This window comes from Hylobates moloch, unplaced genomic scaffold, assembly GCF_009828535.3.
Source record: "Hylobates moloch isolate HMO894 unplaced genomic scaffold, HMol_V3 SCAFFOLD_19, whole genome shotgun sequence".
Lineage (NCBI taxonomy): Eukaryota > Metazoa > Chordata > Mammalia > Primates > Hylobatidae > Hylobates > Hylobates moloch.
This window is the reverse complement of record NW_026652294.1, coordinates 40,707,555-40,723,956: the sequence shown is the minus strand read 5'-3', so window position 1 is coordinate 40,723,956 and position 16,402 is coordinate 40,707,555. Positions and strand designations below refer to the sequence as shown.

The 16,402-nt window shown below is 47.9% G+C and overlaps 1 protein-coding gene across 6 annotated transcripts in view; it reads right to left on the bottom strand.

Moving 5' to 3' along the window:
• The window catches only part of USP43 (ubiquitin specific peptidase 43), an 89,311-nt gene that overhangs the window by 14,893 nt on the left and 58,016 nt on the right, over nt 1-16,402 (bottom strand). For 3 of the 6 annotated variants that reach the window (XM_058431021.1, XM_058431023.1, XM_058431022.1), the window contains 5 exons: nt 14,388-14,465; nt 13,407-13,533; nt 12,953-13,301; nt 4,122-4,280; nt 2,125-2,289 (listed from right to left, as the gene is read on the bottom strand). In XM_058431021.1, coding sequence (XP_058287004.1) covers nt 2,125-2,289; nt 4,122-4,280; nt 12,953-13,301; nt 13,407-13,533; nt 14,388-14,465 — 878 coding nt within the window. The remainder of the gene's footprint in view (nt 1-2,124; nt 2,290-4,121; nt 4,281-12,952; nt 13,302-13,406; nt 13,534-14,387; nt 14,466-16,402) is intronic. The other 3 variants (XM_058431024.1, XM_058431026.1, XM_058431027.1) reach the window with 2 other exon arrangements.

Genomic DNA, 16,402 nt, shown 5'->3' with positions numbered 1-16,402 from the left:
TGCCCGGGCTAATCTTGAACTCTTGGACTCAAGCGATCCTCCTACCTTGGCCTCCCAAAATGCTGGGATTCCAGGTGTGATCTGACAATGCTCAGCCTTAAGGACTTTGCTTCTGTGGTTACCCCCTTGTTCCCAGCACTGTCATCAACATCTCCCTGTGGACCTGATCAACTGAATGCATCTCTACTATCTCCTACTTAGCTGTCGGCCCGCCTTCCTTCAGTCACCTTGCCTGGTGGAGTGTGTAAGCACTGCCACTTCCTCCACCCCAGCCTCTGGTCCACCTGCTGCAGGCAGGCCTCCCTTCTCTCCAGCCATGGCAGATGCTCCTGGCAAGTCACCGGTGGCCTTCCAGCCTGATGGAATCTCCCCATCCTCACCTTACTCAGCCTCTCAGCAGCATCCAGTACAGTTGGCTACTTCCTTAAGATTCTCTTTTTTGCATCTGTCAAACACACTCACCTGGTTTTCTTCCCCTCACTGGCTGCTCCTTCTCAGTTCTTTTCCTGGCCTCTCCACCTTTGCTCAACCCTTAGATGTTGGAGAGCCCCCAAGTTTGGTCTCGGGTCTTCATTTTTTTTTTTTTTTTTTTTGGTGGGGGTCTTGCACTGTTGCCCAGGCTGGAGTGCAGTGGCACAATCTAAGCTCACTGCAACCTCCACCTCCCAGGTTCAAACGATTCCCCTGCCTCAGCCTCCTGAGTAGCTGGGATTACAGGCATGTGCCACCATGCCCAGCTAAATTTTTTGTATTTTTAGTAGAGATGGGGTTTCACCATGTTGGTCAGGTTGGTCTCGAACTCCTGACCCCATGATCTGCCCACCTCGGCCTCCCAAAGTGCTGGGATTACAAGCGTGAGCCACTGTGCCCAGCCTTCATTCTTTCTCATCTGTACTATTTCCCCTGTAGTACATGCCTGTAATCCGAGCACTTTGGGAGGCCAAGGCGGGCAGATCACGTGAGGTCAGGAGTTTGAGGTCAGCCTGACCAACATGATGAAACCCCATCTCTACGAAAAGTACAAAAATTAGCTGGGCATAGTGGCAGGTGCCTGTAATCCCAGCTGCTCTGGAGGCTGAGGGAGGAGAATCGCTCGAACCTAAGAGGCAGAGGTTGCAGTGAGCCGAGATCGCACCACCGGACTCCAGCCTGCGTGATAGAGTGAGACTCTGTCTCAAAAAAAAAGTACAAATATACAGTTAGATAAAATAAGTTCGCATGTTTAATAGCACAGGAAGGTGACTACAGTTACCGACAATCTATTGTATATTTCAAAACAGCTAGAAGAGATTTGAAATGTTCCCGTCACAAAGAAATGATAAGTTTGAGGTGATGGATATTCTAAATACTCTAGTTTGTATGTAATGAACACATTGTACGCATGTATCAAAATATCACATGTACCCCAAATATATGTACAATTATTATGTGTCAATTTTTTAAAAACAATGATTAAAGCAGAAGCATTAAAAAAAACACCTCTCCACTCGCTATCCACTACACTTAGAATAGAGTCCAAACTTTATACCTCTAGCTCAGAAAGGTGGGTTCTGCCATGGCCCCTGTCCACTCCTGCTGTCTCTACTCCTGGGTGTCTCTGCTCCGGCCACAACTCTGGTTTCTTCCGTGCCTCACACATCCAATGCTCACTCCCAGCCTTCACCCTGGAGGGCTCCTCTCCTGGAACACACCCCTAGGCTTCTACACAAGTCACTCTCTCTCACTCAGGGCTGTGTTCAGTGTCACCCCCTAGAAAGATGTTCCCCGCTTGCCCTATCTCCCGGGCCCTGTGCACCCTCTCTCCTCCACCCCGGACCTGGATACCCTCTTCCCTGATTCTCTTTGCCATTCTCCCTTCAAGTACCATGTTCCCAAGTTTACTTGTTTATGACAGTAATCTACATGGGGGCAGAGAAAAGGTACCTGTGGCTGGAGGGTAGAGGATGGGGAGAAGCGGGCAAGGAAGGGCAGGTCATAGAAGACCCCATTTAAGAGATGAACGAACCTCTTGTAATCATGGACCCTTTCCATTCAAGGCTATGAAGTGACGGCGCTTTCATACTGAGCAATAACAACAGACGTTACAGAAAATGAAAATCAACCAAGCACATTTAACCAACATACCCTTTTCCTGATTACAGAGGCTGTTGGTGAAGACGGGAGAGTCGGGAACCTGGGGCAGGGAGGGGCAGGGGGCAGAGCTCCAGGACAGCAGGCTTCCCCTAGTGCTGCCAGCGTGGCTCCCGAGTCGTAGGAGCCAGTGATCGGACAGGGAGGAGCTGGTAGAGCCTGTGGAGGAAACACAGAGAGGGAGGCTGAGCCCATCCCCAGCCCTTCAGAGTCCTAGGGGAGCATCTCACAGCCAGATCCCCATTCCGGCCCCATCCTTCAGCCCCGGAACTACAGAACCAGAACAGAACTGCAGAAACCAGTCAATGACGAGAGGGGAAACCTATGATCGGGCACCCATGTGACTAAGCTTAAAAGTTTAGGGAGAGGCATTTGAGCACAAAAAGGAAAGTATGGGCTGGGCGCGGTGGCTCACGCCTGTAATCCCAGCACTTATGGAGGCTGAGGCGAGTGGATCACCTGAGGTCAGGAGTTCAAGACCAGCCTGACCAACATGGTGAAATCCCGTCTCTATACTAAAAATACAAAAAATTAGCCAGGCATGGTGGCGGGCGCCTGTAATCCCAGTCAGGAGGCTGAGGCAGGAGAACTGCATGAACCTGGGAGGCGGAGGTTGCAGCGAGCCACGACCGCGCTACTGTACTCCAGCCTGGGCAACAAGAGCGAAACTCCATCTCAAAAAATAAAAAACCAAATAACAACAACAACAACAAAGGAAAGTATGTTGACAAGCTTTGAAATGCTTTCCATGAAATTACTTGTCACCAGCTTTGGCATTCTAAATATGTTGTTTGTTTCTTTTTCCAGAGCCAAAGGACTGTATTACTCGGAGCTGCAGCCAGAGGCAGAGTAACAGTGTTTTATTAGCAGTACCAGGGCCCCAGTACGCACAGTTCAACAGGTGATAAGCCATGTTACAGGAAGTGTATCCCAAGTTTAGGGAAACCAGTGGGCATTACCTACCCTTTGCGCCGTAGGGATACATTATCTTTATTATACTGGACAGTAAGAAAACCTTCTTTTCTCGAATAGGGCAGGTTTTTAATTCTTTTGTCAACATCTCCTTCTATAAATGGAAGCTAGACTTGCGTTAGGATTGATTTAGACCAGCTGAGGACTCTTGGATTTATTTGGCCATTTTCTGATAACTGTTAGGAGAAAATCTGCTTAATTGTTTTTTTAATGCTCTCTTGTCCCACAGGTAAGGACAGTTGGTTTGCAGCGTGAAACAAATCACACGAAAGGGTCAGTTTTGGCACTTTCTTTCTCTAGACTTCCAAGTAAGTTTGAGGCTGTCTAATAAATGAATTGCTGGAGTGCAGTAGTGTTTAAACAGCTACCTTCGAGAGGCTGGGACAGGCGGATCAAGAGGTCAAGAGATCGAGACCATCCTGGCCAACATGTTGAAACCCCATCTCTACTAAGAATACAAAAATTAGCCAGGCATGTTGGTGGCATGTGCCTGTAGTCCCAGCTACTCGGGAGGCTGAGGCAGGAGAATCGCTTGAACCCAGGGGGCAGAGGTTGCAGTGAGCCAAGATCATGCCATTGCACTCCAGCCTGGTGACAGAGCGAGACTCCATCTCAAAAAAAAAAAAAAAAAAAGCTACCTTTCCTAGAAAAGTCCTGCATCCTTTATAACTGCCCTGCCTTTCCAACAGGACTGACATCAGTTTATGTTACACACACCTCATAAAACCTGCTGTGATATGAGTGAGACTAGGAATACGGAATTCCACACTGCCAAGCGTCGCCTGCCCTGAACACAAACAATCACTCTTTTCCCCTTTCCTGAATTATAATCCAACCATCCCACACCCTGGCAAATGAGCAACTAGTCTATGCTGCTCAGGTTTCTACAGCAGCATCCCAGGCTTCCTCTTTCAGATCCTTGCCAACCTCTCCTGGTCCTTGATGTTCAACTGAGCCTCTTCCCAGTTCTTAAAGTGACTTCCTCACACCGCCCTCCTGTCATGAGCAGCAGCACCTACCTCTCATGGAGCTGCTGGCTGACCAGGGAGGGATGCTATTCCGCTTCTGATAGAACAGGATGTAAGCCCCTCTGGTGTTGACCTCATCTTCTCGAAGTGGTTCCACCGTGCTGTCATCGTAACTGTACCACTGGCCATCCAGAGAGTTCCGGCAGTAGGCTGCAAAGGTCCCAACCCCAAGTCTCAGTTATTGGAGCCCCAAAAGGCCGGAAGACATTTCCCACTGGCATAGCTGAAAAAGCGATATGTTTAAACCAGAATGAGAAAAAAAAAAAAAAAAAAAAAAAGTCCATTTTTGGCCAGAAATGAATTTTTTTGGAATCAGAAAAGATCAGTAAGTTATACCCTCAGATTCTTACTGATAACGAGTGCTGTTATTATTTTTTATTTATTATTTATTTTTGAGACAGAGTTTCACTCTTTTGCCCAGGCTGGAGTGAAGTGGCGTGATCTCGGCTCACGGCAACCTCCGCCCCCCCGGGTTCCAGCGATTCTCCTGCCTCAGCCTCCTGGGTAGCTGGGATTACAGGTGCCTGCCACCACACCCAGCTAATATTTATATTTGTATGAGAGACAGGGTTTCACCATGTTGGCCAGGCTGGTCTCGAACTCCTGACCTAAGGTGATCCACCCACCTCGGCTTCCCGAAGTGCTGGGATTACAGGCGTGAGCCACCATGCCCGGCCAAGAGTGCTGTTGTTTTAAGTTGAATATTCTACCCCTTCCTCAGGCAAAATCTCAAATAAAAGGGAGCTCCCAAGTTAGGTAGCCAAACAATAATGTCAGCGTTCACCCCATTTCTTCTGAGAAGCTTCAAAATGCATATCTCTGATTAAGCATGCAATAAAAGTGAAGATGAGAATCACAATTGGGCTTATGGCATACCTCTCTAAGAACTGAAGTCAAACATCTAAGGAAAATTCATAAATATTCTCACCATTTCTCAAACAACGACAACAAAATATCCTTTTCCTTGCCCTCTACGTGTCAGCAAATGACAGCATAACCCAGTAATCTGGAGGTTTGCAAACTTTTCCCATAAGGGACCAGATGACAAATATTGAGACTTTGAAGGTCACATATGGCCACATATGTTTTCTGTCGCATATTCTGAGTGTCTTTCTCCCACTTTTAAAATTGTAAAAACCATTTTTAACCAATAGATTATTAATAAAGGGGGGAAAAAAAAACAGGCCGGGCGTGGTGGCTCACGCCTGTAATCCCAGCACTTTGGAAGGCTGAGGTGGGCAAATCACAAGGTCAGGAGTTCGAGACCAGCCTGGCCAACATGGTGAAACCCCGTCTCTACTAAAAATAACAAAAATTAGCTGGGCATAGTGGTGGGTGCCTGTAATCCCAGCTACTTAGGAGGCTGAGGCAGGATAATCGCTTGAACCCGGGAGGCAGAGGTTGCAGTGAGCCGGGATCACGCCACTGCACTCCAGCCCGGGCAACAGAGTGAGACTCTGTCTCAAAAAACAACAACAACAACAAAAAACAGGCCCTACACTGGATCCGGCCCGTCGGCCACGGTTTGCTGACCTCCACACTAATCCAAGCCAGCCACCTAGGAGTTCATCTTTGCTCTTGCTTTTCCTTTCCACCCCACACCTAGTCCAAAAGCCAGACCTACTGATTCTACTTCCAAAATATGTCTTGAATATCTTGATTGTCAACACCAACATCTCAGCCAGTGGTGTCTCTCACTCAGCCCCTGAAGCACCCTCCTAACTGCAGTTCCAACTTCCACTCTAGATCCCTTCTACACATTCTCCATACAGCGGAGCAACTAGTTTGATTTGTACACTAGATTATGTCTTTACTCCTCTGCTTAGAATCTTTAAATGATTTATCACCCCTTTGGAAAAAATGCAAACTCCCATCCATGGCCTAGAGTGTCCTGCCCACTTCTCCAGCCCCACCCTTCGTCACTTACCCCTGAACGGCTGCACTTCATCCAGGCTCTCATCATGTCTTAAATACACTGAATACTTTCTGCCTCAGGGCCTTTGCACATGCTACAAGCACTGCTCATAATGCAATTCCTCCCGTTATTCACATAGCTAGTTCTATCTCATCCTCAGCTCTGAGCCTACATGTGACATCCTTGGAGAGGCCTTATGTCTATCACAGACACAGTCAATCAGTCGCCCTTTCAAAATGTCAGGTAGTGAAAGTGCTAAAATGATAAGCACCTTTTTATTGTCTGTCTCCAAAGTGAGACTGAAGTCCCATAAGGGCAGGCCTCGTATTTGTCTTGTTCATCACTGAAGCTCCAGGACCTAGTGTAGGGTCTGGCATAGAACAGGTACTTAATATATATTTGTGCAATGAATTAATGAGCAAAGATCCTGGATTTCTATATAGTTCAGTGTCTTCCAGATTGCCAGTCATCAGCCCATCAGGACACTGGTAATCAGTGCACTTAAAAAAAAAAGTTTAATAAATAAAAAATGAAATATTTTAAAGCTTTTTTTTTTTTTCTGAGACAGAGTCTTGGTCTGTCGCCCAGGCTGGAGTGCAGTGGCGCGATCTCAGCTCACTGCAAGCTCCACCTCCCGGGTTCACACCATTCTCCTGCCTCAGCCTCCCGAGTAGTCAGGACTACAGGCGCCCACCACCATGCCCAGCTGATTTTTTTGTATTTTTATTAGAGACAGGGTTTCACCATGTTAGCCAGGATGGTCTCGCTCTCCTGACCTCGTGGTCCACCCGCCTTGGCCTCCCAAAGTGCTGGGATTACAGGCGTGAGCCACTGCACCTGGCCAAAGCATTTTTAAAATTAAGTAATATGTTATTCTGGAATAGAATTGGACCAAGGTATATCACATGTAGTAAATGTAATTATCAACTCATGAAATTCTGTTTAGTCTTAATCTATGTATGTACAAATAAACACACATATGCACATACGTAAATGGATGTGCACATCAGGAGGTCATGACGGAACCAAGTGTTTCATTTTGCCATTTAGTCACGTGCCTCATCATCATATTTTATTTCATTTAACATCTTTTATTTTGATATGTAAAATGGCAAACAAAAATCCACTAAAAACAAAAAATACATCTATGGTATGATAGCATTTATGTAAAAGTATATGGCAGCTTCGGCCGGGCGCGGCAGCTCATGCCTGTAATCCCAGCACTTTGGGAGGCCGAGGCAGGTGGATCACAAGGTCAGCAGATCGAGACCACAGTGAAACCCCGTCTCTACTGAAAATGCAAAAAATTAGCTGGGCACAGTGGCGGGCGCCTGTAATCTCAGCTACTCAGGAGGCTGAGGCAGGAGAATGGCGTGAACCTGGGAAGTGGAGCTTGCAGTGAGCTGAGATCACACCACTGCACTCAAGCCTGGGTGACGGAGTGAGACTCCATCTCAAAGAAAAAAAACAAAAAGATATGTGGCAGCTTGAAAGTTACCAGTTATTGGGGCCTACAATATGAGAAGCATCTTAGTTCTAGTCACAAAAATCCCAGGCTGGGCACAGAGACTCACGCCTGTAATCCCAGCACTTTGGGAGGCCGAGGCGGGCAGATCATGAGGTCAGGAGCTCAAGATCAGCCTGGCTAACACGGTGAAACCCAGTGTCTACTAAAAATACAAAAAATTAGCTGGGTGTGGTGGCACCCGCCTGTAGTCCCAGCTACTCAGGAGGCTGAGGCAGGAGAATCGCTAGAACCCAGGAGGCAGAGGTTGCAGTGGACCAATATCGTGCCATTGCACTCCAGCCCGGGTGACAGAGCGAGACTCCATCTCAAAATAATAATAATAATAATAATATCTGATATGGCAGATGGCATCTCAAGGAATAAAACTGGCTTTTCCATTACAGTGATCTTGGGACAAATTGGCAACTCCCAGGGGATAAAGTTGGATCTCTTTCTCTTAAGAACATTAAGAAACTCCAAATCAAGGACTTAAATGTAATAAGCTAAAACCAGGTAAAAAACTCAAGAAAATCACTTTTTAATCTTAGAGTGAAAAATGCTTTCTAATCACGACTCAAAATCCAGAAGACTTAAAAGAAATGATTGCTAATTTTACTTAGAAAAGCAAAAATAAAAACTTCCTGTGGCAAAAAATTTCCACAGGAAGAGCCAACTGACAGATGTTACACAGGGAACACATACTTGCAATTTACATTACAGAAAAGAGGTGAATCTCATAGTACATTAAGAATTAGAGCATCAGCCGGGCGCGGTGGCTCACGCTTGTAATCCCAGCACTTTGGGAGGCCGAGGCGGGCGGATCACGAGGTCAGGAGATCGAGACCACGGTGAAACCCCGTCTCTACTAAAAATACAAAAAATTAGCTGGGCGTGGTGGTGGGCGCCTGTAGTCCCAGCTACTCGGAGAGGCTGAGGCAGGAGAATGGTGTGAACCCGGGAGGCGGAGCTTGCAGTGAGCCGAGATTGCACCACTGCACTCCAGCCTGGGTGACAGAGCGAGACTCCGTCTCAAAAAAAAAAAAAAAAAAAAAAAAAAGAATTAGAGCATCTAGAAATTGATGGGAAAAAGACTAATAATTTATTTGAAAAACAGTCAAGGATATGGATAGACAGTTCACAGGAAAGGAACCATAATGGCTCAAACATACGAAAAGATGCTCAAGCTCATACTATTAAGAAGCTACATATTCAACTTACACTGAGATACCATTTTCCTCCTATTAGATTGGCAAAAATCCAAAAGTGTGACCACACACTCTACTGGAGAGGCTATAGAGAACCAGGTGTTCTCTTGCTCTTAACAGAGTGCAAACTGCTATGACCCTTTGTGCAGGACATATTGTTCGTGCTTGTTACAACGCAGATACAACTATTCCAATTCTGAGAATTTATCCTGCCAGTAAACTTCCATATGTAGAAAATGACATATCTAAAGGGTTATGAGAGCAATATTTATGTTTTTTGTTTTTATTTTTTTAATTGAGACAGAGTCTCGCTCTGTCACCCAGGCTGGAGTGCAGTGGTGCAATCTCAGCTCACTGCAATCTCCGCCTCTGGGTTCAAGCAATTCTCCTGCCTCAGCCCCCCGAGTAGCTGGAACTACAGGCACACGCCACCATACCTGGCTGATTTTTCTATTTTTAGTAGAGACAGGGTTTCACCATGTTGGCCAGGCTGGTCTTGAACTCCTAACCTCAAGTGATCTGCCTGCCTCAGCCTCTCAAAATGCTGAGATTACAGGCATGAGCCACCACGCCCAGCCAACAGCAACATTTGTAATAGTAAAAGAATGAGTCAGTCCAATGTCCATCTACAGAGTATTTAATAAATTGTTATATTTATTTAGTGCATTTACATTTATAAAAGAAGCTGGAGAAGCTGTCTAGAAATGAGGATATGAAAAGATTTCCAAGAGAGATTTTCAGGGAAAAAAAAAAAAAAAGCCAGGTGCAACACAGCAAATAGTACTTTTACTTAAATTAGGGGGTGGGGAGGAAATACATAAAATCAACACATATATATGTATATATAAAAATATACTCACAATTGTTTGTATTTACATAAAGCAATTGTGGAAGAATAATACACAAGAAACTACTAAAAACAGTTACCTAGAAATGAGGAGGGGATAGATGAGGAACAAAGATAGAATCAAGACTTGTCACTGTCCATCTTTTTTAGGCTGTGTGAATTTTGAAATATAGGCATGCATTACCTATATTTAAAATGAAATTTTACCACATTACCACATTTAAAATGAAACAAAAGGCATTTGAGATTTCTAAAAATCTGAAATGTGGTAGAATTATCATACTTCCAAGAAGCGAATAACTAAAAAGGAATAAATATGTCAAAAGACGTGAGATAGAAAGCAACAGCTCAGCTTTGAGGGCCCAGCAAGCAGATGGAGTGGAGGTCACACACTCGCCTCTGCAAGGAAGGGGTTCAACACAGAGTGCCTGGGGGAGGTGTTGCGGGGGTGCAGGGGGGCAGGAAGAGGGCCACTCACCAGCTGCAGCCCCAGAGGCTCAGTACTGGGTGTATCAGAAACCACAAGAAGCCAAGCCAGGTGAGGACCCAAAACAAAACCAGGATGCTCTGAAAAAGAAACCTAAGACTAGGCCAGGCACAGTGGCTCACGCCTGTAATCCCGGCACTTTGGGAGGCCAAGGAAGGCAGATCATTTGAGGCCAGGAGTTCAAGACCGGCCTGTCCAACATGGCAAAACCCCATCTCTACTAAAAAATACAAAAATTAGCCAGGCGTGGTGGCGGGCACCTGTAGTCACAGGTACTCAGGAGGCTGGGGCAGGAGAATCACTTGACCCAGGAGGCAGAGATTGCAGTGAGCCAAGATCGCACCACTGCACTCTAGCCTGGCTGACAGAGCGAGATTCCATCTCACAAACAAAACAAAAAAAAGCACAAAGATATTTCCCAGACCTGAAGATCACCTGCAGACACAGAGGTCCCCTGGATGCAGGTCTCAACACAAGCAATGAAAAAGACCCACAGGTAAGCACACACCATGAAATTCCAGAGCACCCGTGAAAAAGAACCTGAAAGCTTCCAGAGAAAAATATATCCTATCCTAGACAAAGGAACAGAAATCAAACTGGCCTGACCCATTCTCAACAGCAAAATCCTACTCCAGACCCCATTCCACATGCAGCAACATTGTTGATTTTCAATCAAGGACTTTATGTCCCACCAGGCTATCAATCAGGTGTGGGAATAAAGGCATTTCCTGACATGTAAGCACTCCAAAGTTCAAGCTCCCATCACCCTTTCCTAGGAAGCCACCAACGGTGTGCTTCACCTAAACGAGGGAGTTGACACTCATCTACAACACCCGACATGGCTTGGGGACTTGTTCATATCAGCAATCACTCATCTCGGCAGGGCAGAAGCTACTGAGCCTGGAGCCAGGGTGGCCCAGGTTTAAAGCCCGGGCTCTGCCATTTAATGAGCAGTGCAAATTGTCTTCAGGGAGAAGACTGTACATGTTGGCGCCGATGAGAGCAAGTGGCCCAGGTCTTACCCGGGGCTGTGCTGGCTGCAGACACTGCCCTGCCTCCCACCTCGCCAGTCACCTCTTCCCCTTGGGCTCCTCTCCCTTTGCTTTCAGTATTAAACAGGCTCTTTCCAGGCAGGTGGTGGCACACTGTGTGTGCAAACACAGACTCAGGAGATCTCTGCAAGGGGAACCTCCCAGGAACTGTGTCCCTTCTGCTGCCAAACCACCACCCCCCAAATTGGGCATTCTGCTCTTTAATGCTCACCCCAGGAGGGGTCTGGATCTTGCTTTTGATAAGGCAGACGCCAACGCTTCTCACTCCTATGCTACTTCTACCTCCGTGCTGTGGTTTTACATCACTGCCCTTAATTTATGTTGGGGCCACCCTGTGAGTTTATAGATGGGGAGGCAGCACGTTCAGCACGGGAAATGACAAGGCCCAGGTTCCAGCTGTCCTTATTTTCACCACTCATGTGTGCACGGGGACTCATTCAGCCATAACGCTCTTAGTTAAAAAAAAAAAAAAAATATCTGAGTAACAAAGATGCCTCCCAAGATATATATGGGCCTCAAGGGATTCCTGCTGAGCTATTTTCGGCTCAGAGAAGTGAGACAGGGGAAGTGGCTGGACAGAATGGTCTCAGCAGTTACAAAGGTGGCAAGCCCTCATCTGGAGCAGGACAGCTGTGGAAGAACAGGCTGGCACCGCACAGCAGCATAAGGTGGCCACTGTGAGCTGAAAGTGGCTTTGGTGGCCACCATAACCTTCACCGTGACCAGCCCAGGCTGACCCAATGTAACCCCACCGTCCAGTGCATCTCTGTCCACTCAGGCGGTCCCCAGCATGTAACTGCATCCTCATTTCTCTTTCTCCATGGGGGCCTGTTCCATCCATTCTCCAATGGCAGAAATCATGCCCTAAACCCCCTGGACTCCTAAGGCTCACCCCGATGACCCTCCACACTATCTGCACGGTGGAGACACTCAACTGCTGCAGCTACCAATAGGCTTCTCACCGTCATTGAGAGGCCCTGGTGGGGGAGAAGCAAACAATGACATAATCGAGAAAAATGATGCGTCATGACACTCTCTGAAAGCCCTCAAAGGGATGATTATGAACAATTGAGAAAATCTGGCCATTTGTTTCTGCCCTTCCCTTCATCCGCTGCTCTGAAATTCCCCAGAGGAATAAACATGAAAAGTACCCCATAGAATAAAAGGATACCAAATCCGACAAGTAAGATTCCTCATGCTGAATTGCAGATGAGAATGAACGTCACTCTCTAGGTTCCAATAATGATCTCCAATATTTAATATGGTTGAAAATTTGGGCAGTAACTAACCTCTGTTTGTTGGTTTATTTGTTTTGGAGACAGGGTCTCGCTCTGTTGCACAGGCTGGAGTGCAGCGGTGCAATCATGTTTCACCATAGCCTCAGCCTCCTATCTCAGCCTCCTGAGTGACTAGGACTACAAGTGTAAGCCACAATGCCTAGATCATTTTTTTTTTTTTTTTTCATTTTTTTGTAGAGACGAGGGGTCTCACTTTGTTGCCTAGGCTGGTCTTGAACCCCTGGCCTCAAGTGATTCTTCCACCTCAGCCTCCCAAAGTGCTGGGATTACAGGCATGAGCTACTGCATCAGACCTAACTTTACATATTCCAACCTCCAATCTAACTCAACATCAACTCTATAGCTGGGACAAGGTCCCTTCTGCTCTCGCACATGCCCTGGTGTGCGGTGGGTGAGGGGTCGGATCTCACTAAGTGCCCCAGGGAGCTCAGCATCCGAGCAGCACCCCTTCCAGGGACATCTCGAGGCTGTGGCCACAGCTGCATTTGCAGAAAGGCAAGGCAAGGCTCACCTGTGTAATGCCCACCTTGCAGGTTGCCGTGGTGGTTGCAGACGGCGTACAGGTCGTACAGGAAGTCCAGCGGGTAACTGGTGGGCAGGCAGCCCGGCTGCTTCCAGGAAGGCCAGGGGCCCAGTCCTGCCTCGGGGCTGGTGCTTCTCTGGGCCACATGGGGAGCCATGTTGAGTCCAGAGAGTGGAAATTTCACCAGCGTGGAGAGCTTGTTTCTTCTCTCGCCCACCTGGCAGAACCTTTTGAGATGGATGATGAGGATGTCAGGCAGCGTCCACAAACTCAGCTTCACCATCCCCTGCTGCAGGACTTGGCAGTGGGGACACTTCCAGGCGTCGTCCTGGGCCAGCTGGAAAGGAAACCACCCAGACTGTGAGGCCCCCACGGCACATGGCCAACCCGCTAAAGGCAGCCAGCCCCCTTCCCGGCCGGGGCATGGACCCCCAGGGGGGACCTGCTCCTCCTTGGTGTAGAACTGAAAACATTCGTCCAAGGTACAGCTGTGCTGCTGGTGCGCCTGCTGCTGCTGCCACACGCTGTCGGCATCCTGCGCTCGCTCCTCCTGGAGGCTCCCGAACAGGCTGCATGGAGAGGACACCCGCGGCCTTCAGGACTTTCCCGCTCCCAGACGGGTTTCGTCTATGTCTCTACTCACAGCCAACCCGTCGGAAGGCATTGGCCAGGCCGCGCTACCGTGCCCTGCCTATGGGTTCCTGGAGAGCTGCAGGCATCCTTCTGACTCAGCACTATTTTTACTGGAATTCTCTCTCCCCACCAGCTCCTACACGGCAGGTCCTTGGCTTATTCATCTTTGTTTTCCTCATCCTAGCACAGGGCCTGGCACCTAGAAGTTGATCAGTAAATACTTGCTGGACTGAATGACGTCCTTTCTTAAAGTAAGGCTGATGCCCTCAGTGTTACAGAGGTAGCTAATTATGGTGATGAGGAGCACGGACTCCAGCCAGAGGGTCCGGGTTCAAATCCCAGCTCTGCCAATGTACGAGCTGTGTGCCCTCCAGCAACTGCTTAACCTCTCTGTGCCTCAGTTTCCACCTCTGAGAAATGTGGATTACAGGAGTATCCACCCCAGACCACCCACACATAGGGTATAATGAAGATTAAATAAATCCCCTATACACACGTGTTCAGAGGAGTGACTGGCACGGGGTGAGTGGGTGGGTGCTACGTAACTGTCTACGGTGACTGCAGTTACTACTCCTGACATCACCCACCACCATCACCGTCACTCCATTCCTGTCACTGTTATTTACATACAGAAAATTCTCACTCAGGCATCTCGCAGGAACAGGTTACACTGGCTCAAAGATGTGTGCACCCTGCCTGCAGCCGTGCTGGGGGAAGCTGCGTCCAACGAAACCTGGGCCCAGACAGGCCCTTTCTCAGCTCTGCAGGAAGCAAATTCCCTTGAACTCACCGCTCCTTGACAGAGCTTTCCCACTCCACCGCCAGCTTGACATGTGGAGGGCCTCCTGGCCTCCTGAGATGCAAAACCCTGAGAAGAGAACAAGGGAGCCCATCAGAAGACACGGGGCCTCCTTCCCACAGCTCTGCAGGGCTCAGCAGTCTCCCCCGCAACCCGAGGACTGATGTTCCAAACAGAAATACCCAAAACTGCCTGTAAGCCAAGGTCAGCCATCCTCGGAGGCTGCTAAATCTGCTGAAGGCTCCGTCTCAGACCTTCAGACCTACCTCATAGTGCCCTCCCCTCATTCCCATGGGAGCTTGTGAGCTCTGTAGATTTGGGGTTACTTTGAGGAAATAGATCAGCTGTTCACTGTAGCCCCAGCTACCTTCTCAATGTCTATAGGGCACTTCCACTTGACCATTCTACACAAATACCCAATACTGATGATGCCAAAGAGAGCTGCTACCTTTCCCCCCACTGCAATGCAGAAGGAGCACCCTTAAGCCCCCCTCCACAACCTAAGAAGTCTTCTCCTTCCACACCCTCCAGTGCATAGAAAATCCCAGTGCCTGTCAACTTGTAGCTCTTTCCAAGTACTTGGGCCCAGCCCATTTCAGAAAAGGTGGATCAGCCTCAATACAGAAGAGATGGTAAGAGAGCAAAGTGGAGGACATGAGGTTTTATCCTGAAATCAATAGGAAGAGATACAAGTGATGGCAATGTCCGCACCCAAAGGAGTGTTTCAAATGTGTTGCAACAAAAGGGGGGATGTCAGATGAGTCCCAAGCTATCACTAAGATGATCTGATAAAAGGTTTTGAGCTCATGGAAGGCACAAAGTCCTGTGGCTGAGCACGGACAGGTCTGAGCTGGAGTTGTGGCACCTTCCTGCGTGAGCCAGGAGGGAGCGAGGAACAAGGCGTGTCTGGGAGAAGTTCTCCCAGCCCAGCGAGCCCTGATGCATTGGGAAAAACACTGATTGCCCCTCATTTTCCTGTAGACGGGGAGAACCATGCTGTGGGGATGTTGCTACCACCTCATCCTCACTCCTTCCAAAGGAGGAGAAGCGCCTTATCTGATGGGTGGGATTGTAGAAGAAGGTGGGCTCCACCTCCTGTCATTAGGCCTACCTATGTCCTGCAAGCTAGCCACCTGCCATTCTCCCCCATCTGTGCCTTTGCGTTTCCTGGAAGCAGCTCTGCCTTACAGGTGGAAGACTGGAAGTATGTGACAAATATTCCATTCAGAGGAGACAAACTGAGGACCCCTAGATCTGAGCTTCTTTCTTTAGGTCCCCCAAATTCTCCATTTCCACAATGAGGGAGACCTGCCATTGGGGAGATCTGCCTTGGCAGAGGTCCGCGGGTGCATAATTTAATTCTGGGGAAACACATCTGAAAGCCCAAATTGGACTCACATCTAAGCTGCATCCTTAAATCAGTCTTACGAATAGACCTAAAATTTACATCTCTTTCTGCCTCAATCCACAGTCTACTTTTCAACTGGAATTTAAACATGGAAGTGGAAAAGGAAAACTGGTACCTTCATGCTCCAAGTTTATTGTACAAAACTCAGTTTATTGTACAAAACTCCTTAGGTCCCAGAAAGAAAGAGGTGTGGCTGTCACCCAACTTCCCTCTTTACATGGAAATCAGATTGTCACTACAGGGTGAGATTATCTGCCCCGACCACAGCTCTGATACAAAAAGAAAGAGGGCCTTATTTAATGTTTATGGAGCCATGCTACTCTAAGAAATGTACATACCTAACAATCCCCACCCTTAAGGGGCTGATAGGCTAATGGGAGGAGCACACAAAGAGATCATTCTAATGCACTCAGGTGTCTGGGGACACACACCCCAGGCTGCTCTGGAGGACAGATGGGCAGGACTCGGCCAGAGGAATGACTGAGACCTCAAAAGCAAATGCAACATAAACAAACATTGAAAAATGGGACTTAATTAAACTAGAGAGGTCTGCACAGCAAAAGAAGCTATCAACAGAATAAAGAGGCAGCCTACAGGA